Source organism: Scophthalmus maximus, chromosome 19, assembly GCF_022379125.1.
Source record: "Scophthalmus maximus strain ysfricsl-2021 chromosome 19, ASM2237912v1, whole genome shotgun sequence".
Classification (NCBI taxonomy): Eukaryota; Metazoa; Chordata; class Actinopteri; order Pleuronectiformes; family Scophthalmidae; genus Scophthalmus; species Scophthalmus maximus.
Window position 1 is genome coordinate 1,385,001 of NC_061533.1, and position 21,826 is coordinate 1,406,826.

Sequence of the window (21,826 nt, forward strand, 5' to 3'; positions counted from 1 at the left end):
TATAAAGACGATCACTGACTGTATATAAAGACGATCAGTGACTGTATATAAAGACGATCAGTGACTGTATATAAAGACGATCATGGTATCAGATCATGTACAGTACCTGCGGTGATGACCACGGTGTACATGACGACTCCTGCAGCGTTGGCTTGAACCTCGACGTCATCGTCCTGCAGCAGAGCGACCACGACAGGAAGTACCGCCTCCTCGCACACCTGCCGCTTCCCGTCCTCAGGAACACTGACGTGAAGAGACAAACCAACAGACGGTGGAATGAAGTGGTGACGTGTCAGTTGACGTGTCAGTTGACGTGTCAGTGCTGCAGCAGTATGTGTCACCTGAGGGCCATCATGGCTGCAGCCGCCTCTCTGCGGACGCTCGTGCAGCGGTGGGACAGTTTGCGTCCGACCAGCGAGACGCCGTCAGACGCCAGAGCTGGAAGAGCGTTGAGCCGGGAGCAGCGGCTGAGGGTGGAGAGGAGCAGCACCTGCACCTCCTCCTCCTCCTCCTCCTCCTCCTCCAGCTTCAGCATCAGTTTGGGAACCAGAGCGAGGAGAGCGTCTGCACCTGCAGCACGACACACCCGTCAGTCCAAACCCCACGTCCTGGTCTGGTGTCACAGCTCGTTACTGACATTTTATTTTGAATTCTTGAAAACTAGAAACACCAGAATTACGAAGCAGCAGCAAAATCTCAGTTTTCTAAAACAATAAAAAAACTAGACTTGACACGTATTGATCTCCCTCAAGTACAAAACCAACTGAATCGTTTCAGCCTCAGTATTAATCAATGTGAAACTATTCAATGTTGCAATAATCAGATTGAAGAAACAGATTTTGATATTTAATAATAAATAATAATAATAAATATTTGCTACATTTTACAAAAGTTATTGGGTTTAAATTGCTTACTGCCCCTTTAACTGATGCCTACGTTTATTATATCTTTTGTGCATTTAATGGCGTACTGATTTATTTATTGAGTTGTGTATTTATTTCTCTATATATTTTTCATGTTAGCAGTTTCAGTCCTACGTACTTGAATTGCTCAGTGTGAACTATGTGCTTGTCACAGTTCAGGCTGACGACAGGAAACAGATACTGAACAGTCGAAATAATACTGGGATGATAATTTCGCAGCCTCACTTCAGTAGTGATCCCCACGTGGGATTGGACGAGCGTTACCTGCAGGCAGCAGAGCGAGGCGGTTCAGCACCCGCTGGACGTTTGTCCTGCAGGAGGACGAGGAGTCGTCCAGCAGCTGAGCCAGAGGAGGGAGGAGGGAGGAGGCGAGCAGGGCCTGTCTGCAGGACGCCACAACACACACACACACACACACACACACACACAATGTCCCCACGCTCAGAATGTTGAGTGTGATCATAAGGTCGACCCTTTGTCCTAAATGTACTGAGAGTGTTTCTATGGAGACCGACATTCTGTCTGTTTGCTGACATTATTCTGTAAAGACAAATACGCCCACAGAGACATCATGCACTGACCACTTGTTGATCTGTGTAACCACCCAGAAATCTCCTCAGTATTTTGAGCTCCTGTAATGAAGCCGTCCACGGTCTCCGTCTTCCTGATTAGTCTGCATCAATGTTTCACGTAGTGCGTCACTGTGGTGCATCATCTGGTTTGATTCAGTTTCAAATCTGAAGTACCAGCTGTGGAATATTCCTCTTATCTCCGACGCAGTTCACAGAACTTCTCTTCACTTTTTTTTCACTAAATAATATTTTTCTATTCATGAAAGGAAAAAATAGTTGTGAAAGTGATATTGAGATGAGAAATCCTAAAAATGTGCTGCAGTGACCAGAGGAGCCAACGTTCACCTGTTGGCGCCACTGCGGCGTTTTGCCGCCACCTGGTGGTGACGTCACACAGTGAGGACAAACAACATGAGAATAACGCTGCTGGTGATTTTTTCATTATTTCTTTCATGATGCAAAACTATTCTCTCTATTATATATATATATACACACACTACTGGAGTGTGGGTGTATAGTATATATTATTATGTTAACTGTATTTATGAGTCATACCTATACCTTGTACGTCTTATGTGTAAATGATCAATATTAGAGCCTGATTGATTCATTGGATGGAAGATGAAAGCGTCTGATATGAGTCTTTCACAGACATCATCAGAATCTGCGTTTGTGTTCGACAGAATTACATTTATTTGACAGAATTAACAATGTAGAAAAGATGAACATTAATGTTTCCATCTTACATTTTAATTGAAGGTCTTTATATTTGGTTGTATTTGCGTTTGAACCGTAGAATATCAAGACACTTCTTTGTCATGGAGGTTTGATAACGACGTGTAAGGAATCATTTTTTTTAAAGCGTGTACCTGCCGACGCTGTGGCCGCACAGCAGGTGAAGCAGCTCGACAGTTTCTCTTCTGACTGACGCATCGTCATCCGCCAACAAAACCTTCAGCTGCTCCAGGAATCCTGCACAGAAACAACAGAGAGCAGACGATTCCTCAGCCGTTGTTCATGTGCAGTGAAAGATTTAGTCTCTTATCGTCATATTCACAGTAAAAACAGATGTTATGAAATTCTTAACTCTGCTGCTTCTCCAGCGACACAATTAAAGATTAAAGACATTAAAATAAAAGAATAACATGTCAATACATGTACACCTACAAATATATAAACACATGGTATGAAAACATTATAAATATGTATACACAAAGATGATGTGTATTGTTGTGACCATAGATTGTTTATGAAAACAGAATAGTCGTCAGATGCTGAAGTGTGTGAAGCCTGTATTCTGTGTCCTGACCAGCAGAGGGCGACTCTGTGAGAACGTGACTCGACTTCTCACTTGATCTATAACGTCACTAAACATTTTCCTGAGGAGTTCATGGTTCAATCTCTAGTTTCAAGTCTTCTTCAACACATGATGTTCATCTTGTACATTATGGTCTGTTTACAGTCACATAGACCATAAAGCTCACAAACCAACAGAGGAAGTTGCGGTGGGTTGATACGACGGAGTATTAAAAAACAATTGGAGACTTCGAGAACAAAGTCATTTAACGTGGATAACGGGACATTAACGTTCATGTTGTCAGTGTGGCTCGACACCAGAGGCAGCTGTTGTCAACGCTCACGCCTGTTTCTTGGGTTGCTGTTTATTTCCGCACTATAATATTAATTAAAATTTAGATTTTTCAAGTAAAATCACAACTTTAATCTTACGACTTTTTTTGGTCAGTGTATTTAAATGTATTGTTCATGTCTGTGGTTTTATGAAACTGAAATCTTCATGCCGCTGTAAATGTAAAGACCTTAGTAGCCGTGGTTCAGGCTCCGGCACACGAGTTTCATCATCTGCATTGGAACTATGTTAAATGACATTGTCCCTGAAATGTAAAATATTAAACAATGAATAATTTTTTAACAGATCGATTATTCATAACATGATGGTGATGAACGCTGGGTCAAGGGGCCCCCTTGGATTTTCAGCCCAGGGCCCCAACATACTCTAGAATCGCCTCTGGACTACTTTTTTCTGCACATTTAACCCGCAGACGCACTTTGCGTCCAGACTCCGCGGCGGACCGACCGGACGAGGCGGACCGACCGGACGAGGCGGACCGACCGGACGCGGACGAGGCCTCACCTCCGTTCACGGTCTGGTACAGACGCTCCGGGTCGCGCATCAGGTCGCAGAGCGACTCCAGGGCCTCGTGCCTGCTGCTGCTGTCCGGCCGCTGCAGCTCGTCGAACAGCCGCGGCACCGCCCACCGCCCGAAGGCCACCGGAGCCCGGCGCGGCCCGGGCGCCGCCCCCAGGTCCCGGGACATGAGCTCGGAGGTTCTGGACGGATTCTGGCGGGATTGGATTTTTGCGGTCGTCGCGGTCACTTCAGGTTTCACTCTGGTTCTCTTGTTACCATGGTAACCGACGCTGAACAAGAGATCAGAGCCGGTCACGAGTTCTATTACTGACCAATCAGATCACTGGAAAACCTGCGTCATCATGGAACACACCGCAGCTGCAGCCTCGTGACGTATCATGACCGAACACACACACACACACACCCGTACACCCGTACACACACACACCCGTACACACATACACACACACACACACTCACAGACACAAACACACACACACACACTCACCGACACACACACCCGTACACACACACACACACACACACACACTCACAGACACACACACACACACACTCACAGACACAAACACACACACACACACACACACACACACACTCACCGACACACACCACGTTTGGTTTGTAATAATAATAATAATAATAATAATAATTTTATTCATAGAGCACCTTTCAGAAGCAGCTTCACAAAGTGCTTTCACAAAAACATACAATGCAGCAGGGAGACGAACCAGAAATTGGGGAGACTCCAGTAGCAAACCATGTCCGAGCTGCTTGGTAATGTTGAGCCAATTTGGCCTGTCTACAATATAAATGTTTTCAAATGTTTCCTTCAGCTAAATGTTTTCTGATTTTGAAAGATAAAATCAGGGTGACCTTTACGGCGTCACAAGGCGAAGTGAACAAAGCGAGAGGTTTGAAAGCATACGTGCATTAACAATTAATCCTCCTTAATGTGGTTCTGTTAATTGAAGTGAGAATGTTTGAGATTGTATAAAGCAAACACTGTAGATTGAGTGCATTCACTGAGGCAAATTGATATAGTTGTTACATTGTTCCCTTGCCTTATTACACCTCGTGTAACAACTGCACTGTGATGTTCTGTTGTTGATCGGGGGGGGGGCAGAGAGAGAACTGAGAGAAGAGAGAGAGATCTAATCTAATTCTCTGCGACTCAGACGTGACTGTGCTGAACTCTGCACCTGTTTTACTGCAGCTCCTGAAACTCCTGTTTTTCAGTCTGACTGGAAATTTCCCTAAAAAACCTCTGAACCTGAACTCTGTGTTCACGCTCCGTTACTCCTTCATCTTCCCCTAAGAGGAAATCAAGAAGGGATGTGAATGTGTGACGAATGACATGGAGCAACATGTTCCTGTGCAATATTTCATACATGTGCAACACTGTTGTTCTTTTATATAGTATTCATATTTATATTTAGGATGTGGTACTTACATTTTGTAGATAAAAACTAATTCTCACATCTTATTCCTTTTTAATTGTCCTCTTGTATTGAGACAGTAATATATTTCCCCTTTGTGGGACAAATTATTAAATAATAAAAACAAATGTCACAATATTTTACACCATAAATTATGATTTCAATATTATTATTTAGGAAGGAAATAATTGTCAGATGAATAAAGAGAGACTGAAAATCATTGTTAGTTCTAATCAGGGTGCGATTTGCGTGGTACGTCCCCCTTCCCTTCCCGGTCTACATATGGACCGTCGCTGAGTTGTTTCCTCTCACGGCGTCTGATCATGTTTTGCAGAGCGATGGCAGGACGGACTGTGCAGCTGCTGATGCTCGTCAGCCTCCTCGGCGTCACCGTACAGTTCGGTAAGAGACATTTTATCAGAAGAAAAGGGAAAATCGATTGTTTCAAACAAGCCCAGAGGAGCCGAACGACAATTATGGAGTTGGAATCGAGGGGATATTTCTGCGCTAGCGGAGAAAGTTTTTGACACTTTGGGGGCGGAGCCTCAGGACTTTGACTGACAGCTCTTAGGGAGCCTGGAGTTGCCAGGTTGGATTGTCACGTAGGTAGGATACTGTCGGCAAGGCGAGAGACAGTGTGATGTCTTCGTATATCAATGATCACGGTCATATTCACTATTCATACATTTTCAAGTAGGCTGTCGCTGTCAAAATAGACCCAGAAAAAAAGTGGTGTTTATAGCTTGACTGTTTATTACAGGGTTGATGTTATACTTGCAAAAAAGATTGATAGGTTTCATAGGTAGCTAACAAAACGTAGCTATCAAGCAGTGGTTGACAGAAATATCCCTCGAGCAGCGGGCGAGAGCAGATGGTAAATATATGGATACATCGCTCATGAGTCATTTTTTTGTGCGCTGTATTAATGACCCACTAACTCCATAATAATCAGGTCACACAGGATTCTGCTTGTGTTCAAATGTTCCTGGCAGGTGAAGGATGAGTGAACTTTTTTTTTCTCTGCACACGGAACTTTAATAAAATGTGTGGGTGTTAGTGGCTTCTCAGATTGAACTAGATATTCTCTCATGCCAGACGCCATCTTGTGGAACGATCTCAGAGTTGACTCCAAGACTTGTTCACACCACAGCTGCCCGACATAGACATGTATATATATATATATATATATATATATATATATATATATATATATATACATGTCTGATGTGGGGATTGATTGCATTGATGATTGATTGCATTGTAATTATTATGTCAACAATGTATTTAGCTGTTTATTGGTATATTTTTAATTCGAATGTATAATTGATTTTTATAATTTTGATCAGATTTTTGTTATATTTTTGAGGTAAAGCTTTTAATATGTTAATGTGTCTAGTTTTTACTAATTGCTATATTGTGCTCCACAATATGTGGTTCACATTTTAGGAAAGGAAAATAAATATTTAAATATTTGTCTGTTAATGATGTTACTTAATGGCAAGATTTCAATAGTTTTTAACTGTTTGGGAAAGTTGTTGTATTTATTAATAGCATTTTTTTTGCATATATATATATGTGTGTATGTCTGATTGTTTTCATATAAATCCTTTTTATATTGATTTGAATGGACAACAACGTTTGACACCAGTTTAAGGAGGTTTTACAAATCCCGGCTTTGAGCTTTTTTTTTAAATCAGAGATTCTGATTAAGACATATTTAATCCACTGTTACCACGGTGACAATCCGTGATCCTTTCAATTCCCAACGTTTTCTACGTCACGTTCTACATTAGTGAGGTTTGTCTGGGGACGACGACGCGATGAGAGCGAGGCCGGTCGTGTTGTCACGTCTCCTGGACTTCTCAAGACGTGTCATGTATTTTCTGTGATTTTACTCTTTTAAACCATTGAAATGCTGCGTTCAATTGAGTTAGGTTTAGTTGTTTAAGACTTAACAAAATGAAAGAATTCATTGAGTTTTAAAAACAAATCATCTTAATAACGTGAACTTTGGTTCCTCTCTTCTTTGCTTTTCCGCCACATTTAAATATCTGCCACTGTCGATGGAAACAGAAATACGACTCTACTCAACAGCCAATCACGTTGCGATCTCTTATCGTGTTGCGGCGATAAAACGCGGCCACGACTCACGTTTGTGCATCAGACAGGCTAAAATATACTGGATGTTCTGAAACAAAATCAGATATTATTAAATATTATTTAAAAAATGTAAATGTTAGGCCTTTTGCTCAAAATGTTACTCTGGATTTTTAAAAATTGATTTGTATTTGTATTGTATTGATTTTTGCCATGCAGTCACAGTCTCATGCCAGTTGGTGTCGATATCGTACAAATTGAGTGTACGCATCGTGATTCATAACTCAAATCACATAAGCAAAAATCCAGCGTTAGATGAGAACATGAAATAACACATTGTATCACAGAGGGAGTGTTGTTTGGCTCTGCGATTCAGAAGCTTTAAATGTAAGTCAACATTCTTCCAGTAACACTTCTGCGATTACATCTTTTCTCCTTTGACATTTGGACCAAGTTCACAGCACAAGGACATTCGTCACACTGAATTGTTGTGTAACGTTGCAGAGGTGAAAGAGGACGAGTGGGAGGAGCTCGGCCCGGACGTCGCTGCGCTGCACCGACTCAAAGGACTGTCCCGACACATGTTCCACGAAAAGCTGAGGAAGCCTCCGAGACCCAGGTATCTTCAAATCAACAGACAACTCCAAAGTTACTTCTCCAAAACTATTCTGTTTACGATAGTGTATTACACCATTGCAGTTGAAAAATAAATGACCTACGGACCCAGGGGACGGGTGCTAATATACCAGGAAATGACTCATTTAAGTCTCAAATTCACAAGAAAAACCTCGGACATCGTGTCTATTGTCAAGTCTGACGCCGCCATAGAGCGAGAGCGAAGGACTTCCTTCACGCACTAAAAAGTGGTTGACCAATCACAACAGAGGAGACCAGCTGGCCAATCAGAGCAGACTGGGCTTCTTTGGGAGGGAGGGGCCTTAAAGAGACAGGAGCTAAAACCAAGTGTTTCAGACCGAGGCTGTGAAAGAGGAGCTGCAGGACTCTGATGAGTTCACTGAACATTAGAGCATGAAGAGCTTTTCAAGTCCGTCCATCCATTTTCTTCTGTTTATCTGGGATCAGGGCGGAAGAGGGGTGTTCCAGACCTCCCGCTCCTTTAAAGAGTAAAGCAGTGAACTTCAGTGACCACCACAACATTGGGACAGTAGAACCCTGACAACACAAGAAGCACCTGCGTATTACTCTGCAAAGTCAAACAATAACAAACAATGCAGTCAAAAAGTTATGGAAAACAAATTCACATCTCAAAACTAAAACATAGAAAAAATCAATTAGATGTTTCCCTATAAAATAGACAACAGGCACATGAATAAGAAGAGACAATAAGACTGTTCCACTTTAAAATACAATATGAACTAGAGAGGGAACTGAGGTGAACAAACTAACCTTCCTTTACTCTCCACACACCAGTGAACAACTTACCTTTACTGCTGAAACGTTGCTGTTCATAAAGATCATATTGTGATTGTGAGGAAATGTTTTCAGGGCCTACGCATTGGTGTAGAAATCTGTGTGACTTGTTTTTGGACTTGATACTTGAAAAACAAAAGCAATGTTAACAGGGTTTTCATTTTCATGTAGGGGGGAATCCATCCGCCGGGCCGAAGTGGAACAACATGTCAACGGGTAATGAGGCTTTCAGTCATGTACATTTTTGGTATTTAACCAACTTGTAGCGCTGCACTATGACTCCTCTGTCCAACGTGTAGCTATGATCTGCTTTGTAAACAAATGTCAAAGAAATGGATGTTAAAATAAGGAATGTGTTTCATCAAGGGACGCGTCCGAGCAGAAAGCCAGAGACAGGAGATCCACTGACGGGTAATAATAATAATATATTAATAATAATACATTTTTATGTAGAGCTGCGCTGGCCAAATAATTACAAATGAGAAAATTAGATATGTTTCAACTTTTTGTCATTTAATAAAACTCAATCTCATTGTGTCCAGTACTTCATGCAACCTGTGATATAACAACAGAAAATTACACAATCACATGATTTTCCCCAAACTGAGTTATTTAATATGCTGACACACATTCTGTCCAAAGTTTTTCTTTCTTTTTTCAAAGGAAATATTATTTAACTACTTTCTGTTGATCATTTTCATGTGGTTCTATTGAATGACAGTAAATACTCTCTTACCTCCATACGATTCACCTGTTGATTTTTCCATTAGGATTGACACTGACAAGAACCCAATGGGTTTGCTGGATGGATTTCGGGGGCGTGAAAACTTCACAGCATATTTCATCAACAAGGAGCAGGTTGGTGAACATTAGAGGAAACTAGAATGTCCCTCAGTAGCTCATTCCTTAAATTCAACCAAACCTTTGGGCCGAGCCAACGGAACAATGAAGGTCATGACATCATAATCTCCATTGTGGAAGAAGGAGGTCGATGAAGAAAACACAAATAAAACTTTTGAAGATTCATAAAAAAGGTTGATTCTCCACTAGATCCACATGATCTCAGCTACACATTAGCAGAAGTTACAGGTTTATATTTGTTACTGTACAGCAGCTGGAAACAAACAACGACCCCAAATGAAACTACATTTAAGTGCCGGTTTTTATTTGGAACCCAGACAAATTTCTCTCCATCATAGAATCAGAGTCAGTAAATGTGTCTGATTGGTTTCATGAATTATTCTCTGTGAAATCGGTGAACATGTTAAAGAAAGAGATTAAACATTCCTGGCTCCGCCCCTTGTCCACATCTTTCTTGCTCCATGTCCCGTCCTTCCACCAAGTTTACTGGAAATCTGTTCAGAAGTTTTTCATCCTGCTGACAAACAAACAAAGTTTTTTTTCCAATTGATTGAAAGTTTGATCTTCAGAACATCGCAGACCTTTTATCAGACCCCGAGTTCTAATGAAATGTCTTGTTTTGTATTTTATTACTGTAGAAGTTTACTCTTGTGTGTGTGAGTCAAGGATCACACTCACTTGATGAACCGCTGTATTTATTGAAACTCCGGAGCAGATTCATGAACACAGTCGACATCTTGTGGCTTCCTGTATAACGCGCGATGCTGAACCATGAGCACGCTGATTGGCTGTTATGACAATACCGCAAATACGGTGGCTCTTAACAGACAAACACAATCATTTAACAAAATGATCTACAATTACTATATTTTACTGTATAGTTTCCAGTCCCACACAGTGAATGAGGAAGTAACAGGTGCTGCTGCCTCGGTTGATCCATCAGACTCGGCTACGTTATCTTCTTTGATTGAATCTAGTGAATCAGGAAGTAAATTTACTGGAAACCATTAGTAGAAGAATTCTCATCCCTGGGCCATAATTGCCATGGGTTGGTGAAGCTCCAGGTCCTGATCGCTTCAGGGTGCTTGGATACCGTTATACTTGCCTACGATCCCCCTGCAAACCTTTCATCAACCCGGGATTGACGGCAGATCTGAGCTCCGGACATTTCTATATTCACAGTTAAGAACTACTTCAGTGCTCTGTCTGAACTAACTCTATGTTTATTTTTCTAGGACTTTGACAACTTCATGGCAGATTTTGAGAAACAGAAGATACAAGATTGGCTGCTAAGTGCTTCAGAGATGTCACACAGCTACAGTGAAAAACTTCTGGTCATGACCGACAACGAAAAGTCAACCAATGACCAAGTCCAACAGGAATACAGCATGGATCCTCATTACTCGGTCATAGTCACCAAAGAATGTCTGTACAATGAATCCTGTTTACCACAAGCAGACAGCTACACTGTAGTGAAAATATGTGGAAGTGTTTCAAATAATGGACAAAATGTGTCTGGGCTTTCTGGCTCATCACTGGCAGAGCTGATGTTGAAACCATCACTGGAAGCTGCACCCGTGTTCTCCCTCAATGGAAGCACGTCCACAGACTTCCAACGAGACTTCATGAAGGTTTTTATGATCCGTGGATTCAAAGCAGTTTTAGAAATCAATCACATTAATCACCAGATTTACCAGATCATGGATCAACCCGACTCAGTTTCCAGCTACCAAATTCCATATAGACCAGTTGATCACACCACACAGTACGACCACCAGCAGATCATCATTATGCAAGATGACCCTGTGGTCAGAAAAGCTGCTCAGTATCTTTATGAGAAGCATCCAGCGGTTAGCTCTGTCTACATTCTTGATGAAAACCAAAGACCAAAACGGATCCATGGGGATTCGGTGCCACTGTCAGAGGACAGCAGACTGGTGCTGGTGGGTCATGGGGCCAAAGACAACTCAGGAGAGATGAGAATAGCAGGGTACGGAGCCCAAGATGTGGCCAAAATCATTCAAAGGACGTCCAGAGACAGTGACACCATCAAAACAACAAGTGTGATAGCATGTGAGGCCGGCTCAGATAAAGTATTTGTCGAAAACCTGCTCAGAGAGCTTCATGAAACCGCTGGCATTACAACAGAGCTGCGTCTGAGGGATGCTGTGATCCAGGTCAGACACACGGGAGAGAAAATTACACAAGAAATCTCTCAAGACGGACTGAAGTGGCAACATAAAGATGACAGCACAAAAGTGGTGGCAACCCTTGATCGGAACGGAGACGTAGTTATTAGAAATGAGCCTGGCAGTAGAGGAGAGACTGTGTTTACCAATGAAAGAAACGTACTAACACCAAAAAAACGAAGATCACGGTTTTCCGTTTTCCGGGACAGCTGGCCACAATTTCCAAGGAGCTTTATACACCAGGGTGTTTTTCAAAGTTTTCCATCAAATGTGAGGGAGCAAATTAAATATTCCAGTCATACAACTGAGGCGATGTCCTGGGCGTTCTTCAATGCAGACCAACCCCTACCCAATAAGCTCAGGATCAACAACCAGGGACAATATGTAATACGCATTGAAAATCAGTGGACAAACAATAAGCAGGAAGTGGAGGCTGTGCTTTCCAAGTGTTATGAGATTAAATCGGGAAAAGATGTTAGAAATGTCATCCGTCACTATGCAAAGACTGGAGAAGATGAGCCCACATACCTGATGGTCAAAGACTGGATGTTTCTTGTTAACCCTGAAAATCTGTACATCTATCCAGTTGGAAAAAAACTTGACAACAATCAAATGGGAAATGAGGACAAAATAGAAGAAGTTAAGGATTGTATTACTGAACAGAAAGGCAAAGAAAAATACCCTGACATTCAAAAAGCCATTCTTTATGCGAAGATTGAAAACCCTAGGGAGAGATATGCTCAATATGTGGAAGCAATTTTTCTTGGAGAGCCCACAACCGACCTCCACCTCCCTCTAACCACAGAGGCCTGGATCACCACATACTTCACTGCATCAGTTATATCTGAATCTGCTAGAAACTTCCGGACATTTCCTCTGGTTCTCATGGCCCTGGATATGATAAAAAGCCCGGACAATAATATCAGAGAGAAAGGATTGAAATTCTTTTTTGATGAACACCCAATGGCAAGAAGATTTAGTTGGATTGACCCAAGCAGGCGTGGACCTAGTGGCTCAGCAACACCTGAACATTCGAGCAAACTCAACAATCTTAAACCAAGAACGGAGGGAGAGCTAGGGAAAGACCTGAAAAACCTTCTAAACCATGAAGCTCAAATGTTCATAGAGTGGGAAAAGATGGTTGGTCGTAAGAATGTTCAACAGAAGATGGAAGCAGATGCACTGCAATTACAAATAGTTCATGATTCAGAGATGAAAGCATTCTCTAAAGATTACAGTCGTTTTAAAGAAGAAAACCAGCATCTTTTTTCAACACCATCTGGAGCTGACAATGAACCTTCAGCATCTGGAAACCTGGGAGGCTATGCGGATGGCTCTGTAACGGTACAGGACTTAAATTCGGCCTCTGAATTAGAGAATTCCTTCAAACTTGAATCCTATTTCTCCAGGGCATCTGCGTCATTTTCTGAACAAATCCAGACCCAACTAAAGGCAAAATATGGTGAAACTCTGGCGGGACTGCATCTCAGGGAGGGTAGTGCCAGAATAGAAGACGGACAGTTCATATGTGAGCTTGTGTCAGAGGGTGCTGATGCTGAACCTGTTGAGTTTAGGGTCGAGTTATCTCAAGACAGTCAACGCTACAATGACATTATGTTGGAGAACATTGACAGAGCTGCTCATGAGATGGAGATGCACATTTCAAAACCCTCACAAGTCAACAAGTATGCAGAGCACACAGGAACTGCCGTCGGGTCACTAGGCCTCCTGCTGGGTATGAAAGGAGCTGTTGATGCTTTTGAGCAGGGTGACATCAATGATGGTGTAGTAGGGGCTTTGCAAACTGCTCATGGAGTGACAGCGATGTCAATGTCTGTTATTGCAAGAAAATCTCTTACCTCAGAGGGAAGAATCGCCAGAGCCACAGCAGCAATCATGAGAAGCCCTGCAGTGAAGGGCACTATGACAGCTATACCCATAGTGGGGATTGGATTTGGGATATACAGTTTGGAACAGGACATTGAGAGAGGCAGCACACTGGGGGCCATTGATGCTGTGCTTGATGCTAGTATGATCGCTTTGGATGTTGTTGAACTTGTTCAGCCTGAACTGGCACCATTCATCATGCCTATTAACCTGGCTTTATCAGTGGTCCGGATGATCATTGATGATGTTTATATGGGAATCCAGAATGAATTACAAAGCCTCCCGAAAGATGCTGGAATTTTGGATAAAGTGGGGGCTGCTTTTGTCGGTGCTGGGAAGGGTCTTTTCCATTTTGCAATTCAAGTGGCTAGTGTGTTTTACAATGGGCGTTATGTAGAAATTGAGGAGGGTCACAGACTTGTTGCTCAGATATCAGACTATAAAAAATATTACACATTTATAAAGGAACAGGATGGAACAAGTGCCATTGATTTTAGTGGTGGTGACTCCTCTTGGAATGGGGGAGGTATTAACTTCTGCCTCGCTGATCAGGGTCAGTCTCAGTTCTGCATGAACTATTTTGTATCTAGTGATGAGAGTTTCGGGAAGAAGTGTTGGAACATTGACACACAAGGAAGCAATGACATCATTCTTGGCCTGGGAGAGTCGCATGCATTAGAGTATAAGACACTACAGAAGAAAGTACTGATGTTCATACCAGCTGGGTCAGTCAGAGTGGTTTCAGGTGAAGAAGCGGTGTCAGATTCACGATATGGGATATACAAGGGAAACCGAGAGCCTAACCGTTTTTTCGCAGTTCACAAATCAGAGGACGAGCGTGTGATTGACCTGATGTTGACTTACTATTACCAGCTTTACGGTCAACCAGGTGATGACATGTTCTTCCTCGGTCCACAGAGAAGTTATGTTGAAGGCTCTGGTGGGAAAGACACATACATCATTCCTGACAATGGAGGGAAAAGCATCATTAACAACTACGATCCATCCAAAACACTAGACACTCTTCAGTTCAGTGTTAACTACAGTCACATTTCTGTGTCTAAATCTGGGGATGATGTTGTGTTCATGTATGAGGGAAGCCACACTGTGACCATCCAAAAGTGGTTTTCAGGGGAACTGTATCGTCATATGAACATGATGTCAGGAGATGGAGTCTTATTTGAGATTTCCTCCACTGTGGTTTCTTCTGTGCAGCTTGTGGCCAGAGGAATCAACAAGATGTTTCAGACTCGTGGTGAAACTGTGAACGCATCACAGCCACTTTTACGTACAGTAACAAACATCTGTGGGTCTCAGCATGATGATGTGCTCATTGGGAACGGAGAGAAGAATCTGCTCGATGGAGGAGGAGGTCGAGATCTTTTGACTGGTGGTGAAGGAGAAGACATATACATGGTGAAAAATAGAACAGGGTCGTCAGTGGTGATTGAAAATTACTCCACAGACAATGAAACAGACGTGGCCATAATAGACGCAGATCTTCACACTTTTGAAGTCAGGGTAGAAGGTAATAATGCTGTTCTGAGCACTTCCCATCAAGGTCCAGTCATCCACGTGACTTTACTGAACTGGTTCAGATCACCAGAAGACAGACACTTGTTCATCATCACAAAGGATCTGATCACTTTCTCAGTCTCAGATAAAAAGGCTGACTGCCAGCAGGGTGACTCATTCACCTCGTGCATAAAGAGTCGCAGCATTGATTACAGCAGGTCTCCATGTCCTCTGGTGGTGGACCTTCAGGGGGATGAGGCTTTACACAGTGTGACGGAGGTCCGTGGATCAGGGTCTTCTGATCAAATCAGAGGGAACAAAGAACACAATGTCTTTGTTCCAGGAGGAGGAAACGATTACCTAGAGGGCAGAGGAGGAGAGGACTGGTACGTCATCACACCAGGCCAAGGAATTAAATCCATCAACAATTACTCACCAGATCTTGCCTTGGACTTTGTCTTCATCAAGGTCCAATATCAGAATATAACTTGTGTTTGTGAAGGACAGAGCCTCATCATTTTGGTTTCCAGCAGAAGAGATGTTATTTTACTAAACTGGTTCAATTCGACGAATCTTCAGCACCTGCAGATCAAGACCACTGATGGAGTAACAGCTGGATTGATTTCCAACATCAGCAGCTGTGACAAAGCTGTAATGTTTCCTTTGTCTGTGGATTACAGAAACCAGAAACCTGAGCCACTGGTCCAGACTGGGTCAGCTAATGCAGGAGACCGGCCCGGGTGCTTCACATATAGAAGCGACAGTTCAGAAGAGACAGTCTTCTGTGGCCGCCAAGGCAAAGTGATTCTAATGGACAAATTTGATTCAGTGAAAGAAATGTATGGCTCCTCTGGTTTCGACATCATGGTTGGAAGCAGCAATGATAATTTGCTTGATCCTTATACTGGGGGTGCACTGATGTCTGGAGGTGAAGGAAAAGACACGTATATAATCAAACAGGGACACGGAAACGACTTGATCATTGATAACTTTGCAGAAGATCAGAAAATTGATACTGTGGTGATTGACATGGATTTTATCGATGGTGGTCAAGTCGCACTGAACCCATCCTCAACGGGAGACGTGACTGTGATGATCACAACAAAAGGAGAACAATTAAACTTCACACTGCTCAACTACAACGATAGTTACAAACAACGGCACCTGGAATTTCAGAGCTCTGACGGAGTGAAGTTTAAATTGAAATCAATGAACTCAACTAGAGATGTTCCTTTATTTGAGATTGAGGCTTTCAAAGTGACTCTGAAACAGTCGCAGGCTGACTGCCGCTTGGACCTCAGCTCTCGCCAGAACCTGTCTAAAGTCCATACAGTGCAAGGTTGCCCCTCTCAGTCCAATGACATACTAGGTAATGATGAAGACAACGCTCTGATTGGTGGGTGGGCAGACGACGCCTTGGAAGGAGGCCAAGGAGATGACACACTGATAGGAGGAAATGGAACTGACATCCTGATTGGTGGACTGGGAGATGACACTCTGTATGGCGAGGATGGAGATGACACGATGATGGGAAACTCTGGCAACGACGTCTTCATTCCAGGGTCGGGGGCAGATCTAATTGACGGAGGTCCTGGCAGAGACACTGTTCTGTACCGGGGTGATCATGAGAAGGGTGAAGGGGTTTATGTCAACCTGTTGACTGGACAAGGCCGCTATGCTGACGCTGAGGGGGACGTGTTGAAGGACGTGGAGACTGTGATCGGCACCATCTATTCTGACATCTTGGTGTCTGGTTACGAAAGTTCCCTTCTCAAAGGTTCCGATGGCAACGACATCCTGGTGTCAACTGGTGGCGATTATCTGGTCGGGGGTGATGGCAGCGACATTTACATGTTGGCTTTCCACCACGGCTCAGTCACCATTGACAACTGTGCGAAGGACAACGCCACTGATGTCTTGTACTTGGAATCAGGGTCACCACTGGCATTTGACTGCCACATCCAACCTGACAGAGTAATCCTGACCTTCTTTGCATTAAACCAAACAGCTGTCAATATTACACTGGAAGGCTGGATCAGTGATGAAAGCAAATGTGGTCATCTGGTGTGGATTTTTAGAGGAGTAGAGGTGTCAGTGGACCAGCTGCTGGAGGAGTGTGCACTCAAACAGAAGGAGGAATCGTGCTCATCAATCATCAGCTGGAGCTTCTGTACCCGCCAAACCATCCACAGCTTCTTCACATGAGGGATTTGTTAAACATGGTCTGAAGGTCTCAGTTCAGACGTACTGCAGGAGCCCTGGAGCCGTCTATCCACACAACAATGATATTACATTTTCTTTTATGCAAATCAATGGGTTTTATGGAACATTTGTGGTGGCACTGTTTTTACCAATGAAGACTTCAAGAGTTGAATATGTTCTGTCCTTCAAGACAGCCCTCAGATCAAAACGCACCTTTTCAATCTTGCTTTAAACTGAAACCTTTGTTTTTGTTTTGTTTGATTTTAGCTGCGCGCTATAAAACTGATGTATTATCATTATTGGTCGTGAAGGCTCCTCCTGAAATCAGTTCAAGGCAGAAAAACTGTTTCCTACATTGGAGACTGTCATGGAAACTGTCTCTACTCCATATTCCTGTTTTATTATTGACTTCCTGCCTTTACATGTTTCCATTCACATCGGTTTGACGCGTTTTATATGCACCTACCTTGTTCTATGCTTCTAATGATTAGTCATCCTTTCAAATCAAAAGTATGACAGTCACTGAATGTATCCCTGACAGATTCTTGCAAACAAAATCTTTCAGATGAATTAAAAAAAAAAAAAGAAACTCTCTGTGGCGTCCGTGTGAATTAACGTCTCAGGAAGAGAAGAGCGACAGATCTGGAGACAGGAACTCTTTCAGAAATGTTCCAATGACCGTCAGTTTAGAAATGATGTTCCATTTGAAACATTTAACAGTTTTTCGTTGTTCTGTTTGGTAGACATATTTTTTCAGTAGAAAGGATCAATGACTTACCTGAAGTTGTGATTCCTGTTGATGTGCATTCTGAACAATTACATCAGGTTGTCTTTCAGTTGCCTTTATACAGTACGGTGATTGTAACATTCTCCAGAGCTGGAGAGGTCAGATTTATATCTCAAATACAAGGATATTCAAGTAGACTCAATAAGTGTTTTCACTATAAAGGCAGTTCTTGTTTTTCTCAGAAATTAATAAATTAGATGTTTCAAGTAAAAGCAGTAGAAACTGAACAAGCACCAGGACTGAAGGCCTACGTGGATTATTATTACCAATATGTCGATAGTATGTAATATACAGCATTGCGTTTAAGTAAAGTTCATTTTAATGACTTAACATACAAGAGGAAAGTCTTTGAGCAATAGACTGTGGATAGAGACGGACGACTCCTCTGAAGTGAGGTCAAATCCTCCTGATCGCCCCCTGGTGTCTGGCCGCAGTGCAGGTCATAAGCCCCGCCCCCTCCATGTCATGTGAGGTCGTTCTTATCACTGATGTTTGTTCACGTGTTCGTATTACTGATCACTTTGCTTTGAATCAGTTATTTGATGATATAAAAACTAGAGCCCGACTGATATGGATTTTTGGGAACACAAGATTCCCCAATATGTATAGGTACTTTTTATAAATCCTAAAATGTTGATTCCTAAGATGTCGTTATCAAACCTTAGTGACAAATAAATGTAATTATGGCTTGATATTTTAGTTTAACCATAAACTTTATCATAAATAACCAAAAATTGAAAAAGCAAATACAATACTGTTCCGTAAAATGTAAAAACATTAATGCACCTTTAAAGGCTCATATCAGTTGGCCAATAATATCGATCGGGCTTTTAAAATATCAGTCGATATCGTCAGCCAACCGATATATCGGTCGGGCTTTAATAAAAACGGGGCCGAGACACCATGATTGACAGCTGACACTGACTCACGATTGGTCGAGAGCGTGTGCACGACGTCACAGGGTCTGACTCCACGTGACGTCACCGAGCCACGATGGCGGCTCCTGAATCGGAGACGGTCCTTCTGATCAGATTAAAGCAACAAACTGTGAGAATAAACTATTTATTCATCTTCACCTGCAACACCCAGACACTTTAATAAAAATGTGAAGGGGGGTTAAACAGAAACACAGATGAATGTCTCCGCCCCCACGTCCAGATCCCCAAAAAAAGTGTTTCTCTGTTGAAGCGACTCGATGAGCTGAACGTTTTTCAGTCAGGTTTTCATTTGACTGTACAGCGACGCTTTCACTCCCCTCCGCAGAGCGAGAGTTCGATCAGAGCCATCGATAATCGATCAACTCAACAGAGACACGTCTTGGACTTTGTTAAAGAATAAAAAAAAAGTTGTGTCGTGGGTCTATTTCTTCTTCTTCTTGCTCTTCTTCCCTCCTTCTCCCTGCTGAGAGCTGCTGTCTGCACCGCCACTCTTCTGGGTCCGAGTCTTGAGCTTCGGGATCATCTCAGCGACGTAAAACATCAAGTCTTTACCTGAGGAAACAAAAAACATCACGTCTTTACCCAAAGAACCAGAAGCATCTGAGGGATGTGGTGTGCATAGACCAAAATCAGTCGATGTCATGGTGACATCATTTCCACTCTGTGATCAGATCTGCCACTCACCTGGACTGTGGCGACGCTGTCGTCTAATTTGTGTTGCCAAAGTTTCACAATGACAGAAGGCAGAGAGTCTGTCATAAGAACACACACACACATTGTGTAGGACTTACGGGAGCTGAATTTGTCCTGACAGAAGACGCCATCTTCTTGCTTCAGCTGAACTCTGACACGACCTCTGAACTGGACGTCCCTGTTCCACTCCTTGGGATGCATTTTGTCCTATGTGACACACACACACACACACACACACACACACACACATTATACAACACACCATACACATATTATATTGTAGTGTGTGTGTGTGTGTGAGGTCGTTACCTCCACGTAGACGTTCATCCCAGCAGCCGTCAGGACGCTTTGGATCTCAGCGCAGGACGGATTCTCCACAGCCTGCGTGACCCACATGCACGCACATCGTCACCGCTTTCAAAAATATCAATAAATCAACCTGGAAACTAACTATGATTTAGTTTCACTTAAGTTAACTTTAACTCAGACAGATTTCTGTGAACAGACGGACGATGCAGCGCAAATTTGTTCTGATTTTATGACCAGAAGTATTTGGACATTTACACACACTCCTTGACGTTTTTAAGGTCAAACGTGTGTGTGTGTGTGTGTGTGTGTGTGTGTGTGTGTGTGTGTGTGTGTGTGTGTGTGTGTGTGTGTGTACCTTCTCTGTGGGAACCCTGCGTCCTTCAGCCAGCGTCTTCTTACTGTTGATGTAGATCGGGTAGAGACAGATGAACCTGAAGCACAAGGACACACTGTGAATAAAAATGGCTGACATCCACACCACCATACATCACTGTTGCTAAGGTTACGCCTGGCAGCGTTTTCCAGCCGGTTGTGATGAAACGCTGCTGGTCCACGCGTCCGTGGGAAAACCCCGGTGGTCGTGTTCCAGTTTGTTAACGGTGACGCAGACGACGCCCACGTTCTCTTCTGATTGGTTCTTATCGGTCACGACTCCACGTCTGCTAACACTTCCTGTCAGGAACGTTTCCACCTCGTCTTCCCTGCTCTGACTTTTCACCGTCGCTGTTCTTCCTTCGGAGGGGATTCTGTCACTAATGCTGTGTTCCACCTGAGGAGCCGGGTCTTGGTTTCTCTCCGACCTCCCGAGTCGTAATTCCGACTCAGCGTCAGACAATCAACTTCCTGTTTACGCTACGGCGGTCACGTGACCTGCGTCGTCGGGTGCGTCAGGTGTCAACGGAACAGACGCCTCTGGTTTTAATCACTGACCGACTGGTTCAGATGAAAACTTAATAAAATCCTTTCTAGAGCCCGATCGATACATCGGATGGCCCATATCATCCTTTCACTGACATGTCGGTATCAGCCAATAATTTAGGAGCCCGAGTTTTAACAGATACGAGCCTTTAAATGTGCATTTATGTTTTTACATTTTATGTTAAATAAATGTTTGCTGTTATTTGTATTCTCAATGTATAGTTATTTCCGGACTCTGTGACGCGTTCACGGACTCTGTGACGCGTTCACGGACTGTGACACGTCGCGTTAAAGCACCGCGAGACGCCGAGCGACCACCAGACCAGACCCGCTGCACAAAACACCACGTTTTAACATCGGCCCCGGCTTCTGCTCGATGTCATCTGGTCCGGACTCTCCGAGGTTCACTCCCGTCTGCTCGACCTCCGGCGTCCGCGTCACTGTCCTGCAGGAGTGAATCTTCAAAAACCCCCAAGTTTGATCACTTTTTAAGAAATAAAGTCGAATTTGATGGAGGCCGAATTGACTTGCTGCCCTCACGTGACGCACACACACCACCGTCAACAACGAATCACAAGTTAAACACTCGAACGCCTCGAGTTGCCCGGAAGTGAGCAGATGTCCTGCGGGAGTTCTGCGGTGCTGAGCACAGTTAGCTTAGCCAAGCTAGGCTAACTGTGCTAGCTACCGTGCAGCGCTCACCTCTCCTTGTCGGCGGGGTTCTGGGTGAGATGAGCCATCGTGGGACCGGACACGGACACTCGACGCCGCCGTCAACTCACGGAACCGACTGGTGAATATCTGTATATTGTTATTGTTCAGCGGCAACACACACGGCCGCTCCTCCTCCAGCCGGGCGGTGTTAGGACCGCTCCTCCTCCAGCCGGGCGGTGTTAGG

The 21,826-nt window shown here is 43.4% G+C and overlaps 3 protein-coding genes across 6 annotated transcripts in view; 1 reads left to right on the top strand and 2 right to left on the bottom strand.

Annotated features, from left to right (window-relative positions):
- The window catches only part of rsph14 (radial spoke head 14 homolog), a 5,544-nt gene extending 1,620 nt beyond the window's left edge, over positions 1 to 3,924 (bottom strand). Inside the window, exons 1-5 of the mRNA XM_035640985.2 lie at positions 3,648 to 3,924; positions 2,365 to 2,467; positions 1,188 to 1,306; positions 342 to 570; positions 107 to 243 (exon numbers count right to left, since the gene is read on the bottom strand). Coding sequence (XP_035496878.2) covers positions 107 to 243; positions 342 to 570; positions 1,188 to 1,306; positions 2,365 to 2,467; positions 3,648 to 3,831 — 772 coding nt within the window. The 5' untranslated portion in view covers positions 3,832 to 3,924. The remainder of the gene's footprint in view (positions 1 to 106; positions 244 to 341; positions 571 to 1,187; positions 1,307 to 2,364; positions 2,468 to 3,647) is intronic.
- Positions 3,925 to 4,250: 326 nt separating this feature from the next.
- LOC118313434 lies at positions 4,251 to 17,872 on the top strand. Of its 4 annotated transcripts, none has more exons than XM_047329029.1 (7): positions 4,251 to 4,439; positions 5,436 to 5,503; positions 7,653 to 7,817; positions 8,801 to 8,845; positions 8,996 to 9,040; positions 9,400 to 9,487; positions 10,726 to 17,872. In XM_047329029.1, the coding sequence occupies exons 3-7, from the start codon at positions 7,780 to 7,782 to the stop codon at positions 17,284 to 17,286; spliced, it is 6,777 nt and encodes a 2,258-aa protein (XP_047184985.1). In that variant the 5' UTR covers positions 4,251 to 4,439; positions 5,436 to 5,503; positions 7,653 to 7,779; the 3' UTR covers positions 17,287 to 17,872. The 4 variants fall into 4 exon arrangements, with proteins under 4 accessions (XP_047184985.1, XP_047184983.1, XP_047184984.1 ...); XM_047329027.1 differs by having other exon boundaries at positions 7,703 to 7,817; XM_047329028.1 differs by having other exon boundaries at positions 4,251 to 5,503.
- A 1,244-nt stretch (positions 17,873 to 19,116) lies between these two features.
- On the bottom strand, positions 19,117 to 21,825 carry srp19 (signal recognition particle 19). The gene is made up of 5 exons (XM_035638856.2): positions 21,631 to 21,825; positions 20,366 to 20,441; positions 20,011 to 20,082; positions 19,800 to 19,908; positions 19,117 to 19,560 (listed from the first exon to the last, which is right to left on the bottom strand). The coding sequence occupies exons 1-5, from the start codon at positions 21,666 to 21,668 to the stop codon at positions 19,430 to 19,432; spliced, it is 426 nt and encodes a 141-aa protein (XP_035494749.1). The 5' UTR covers positions 21,669 to 21,825; the 3' UTR covers positions 19,117 to 19,429.
- Position 21,826: the final 1 nt, after the last annotated feature.

Bases quoted from the DNA above. Each gene is read 5' to 3' on its own strand.
- srp19 (XM_035638856.2), bottom strand. From the start codon at position 21,668: ATGGCTCATCTCACCCAGAACCCCGCCGACAAGGAGAG. The intron at 20,442-21,630 runs GTGAGCGCTGCA...CTTGTGCTTCAG, and splicing joins AACCCCGCCGACAAGGAGAG to GTTCATCTGTCTCTACCCGA. The intron at 20,083-20,365 runs GTACACACACAC...TGGGTCACGCAG, and splicing joins GCAGGGTTCCCACAGAGAAG to GCTGTGGAGAATCCGTCCTG.
- LOC118313434 (XM_035638854.2), top strand. From the start codon at position 5,425: ATGTTTTGCAGAGCGATGGCAGGACGGACTGTGCAGCTGCTGATGCTC. The intron at 5,504-7,702 runs GTAAGAGACATT...GTAACGTTGCAG, and splicing joins CGGCGTCACCGTACAGTTCG to AGGTGAAAGAGGACGAGTGG. The intron at 9,488-10,725 runs GTTGGTGAACAT...TTATTTTTCTAG, and splicing joins ATTTCATCAACAAGGAGCAG to GACTTTGACAACTTCATGGC.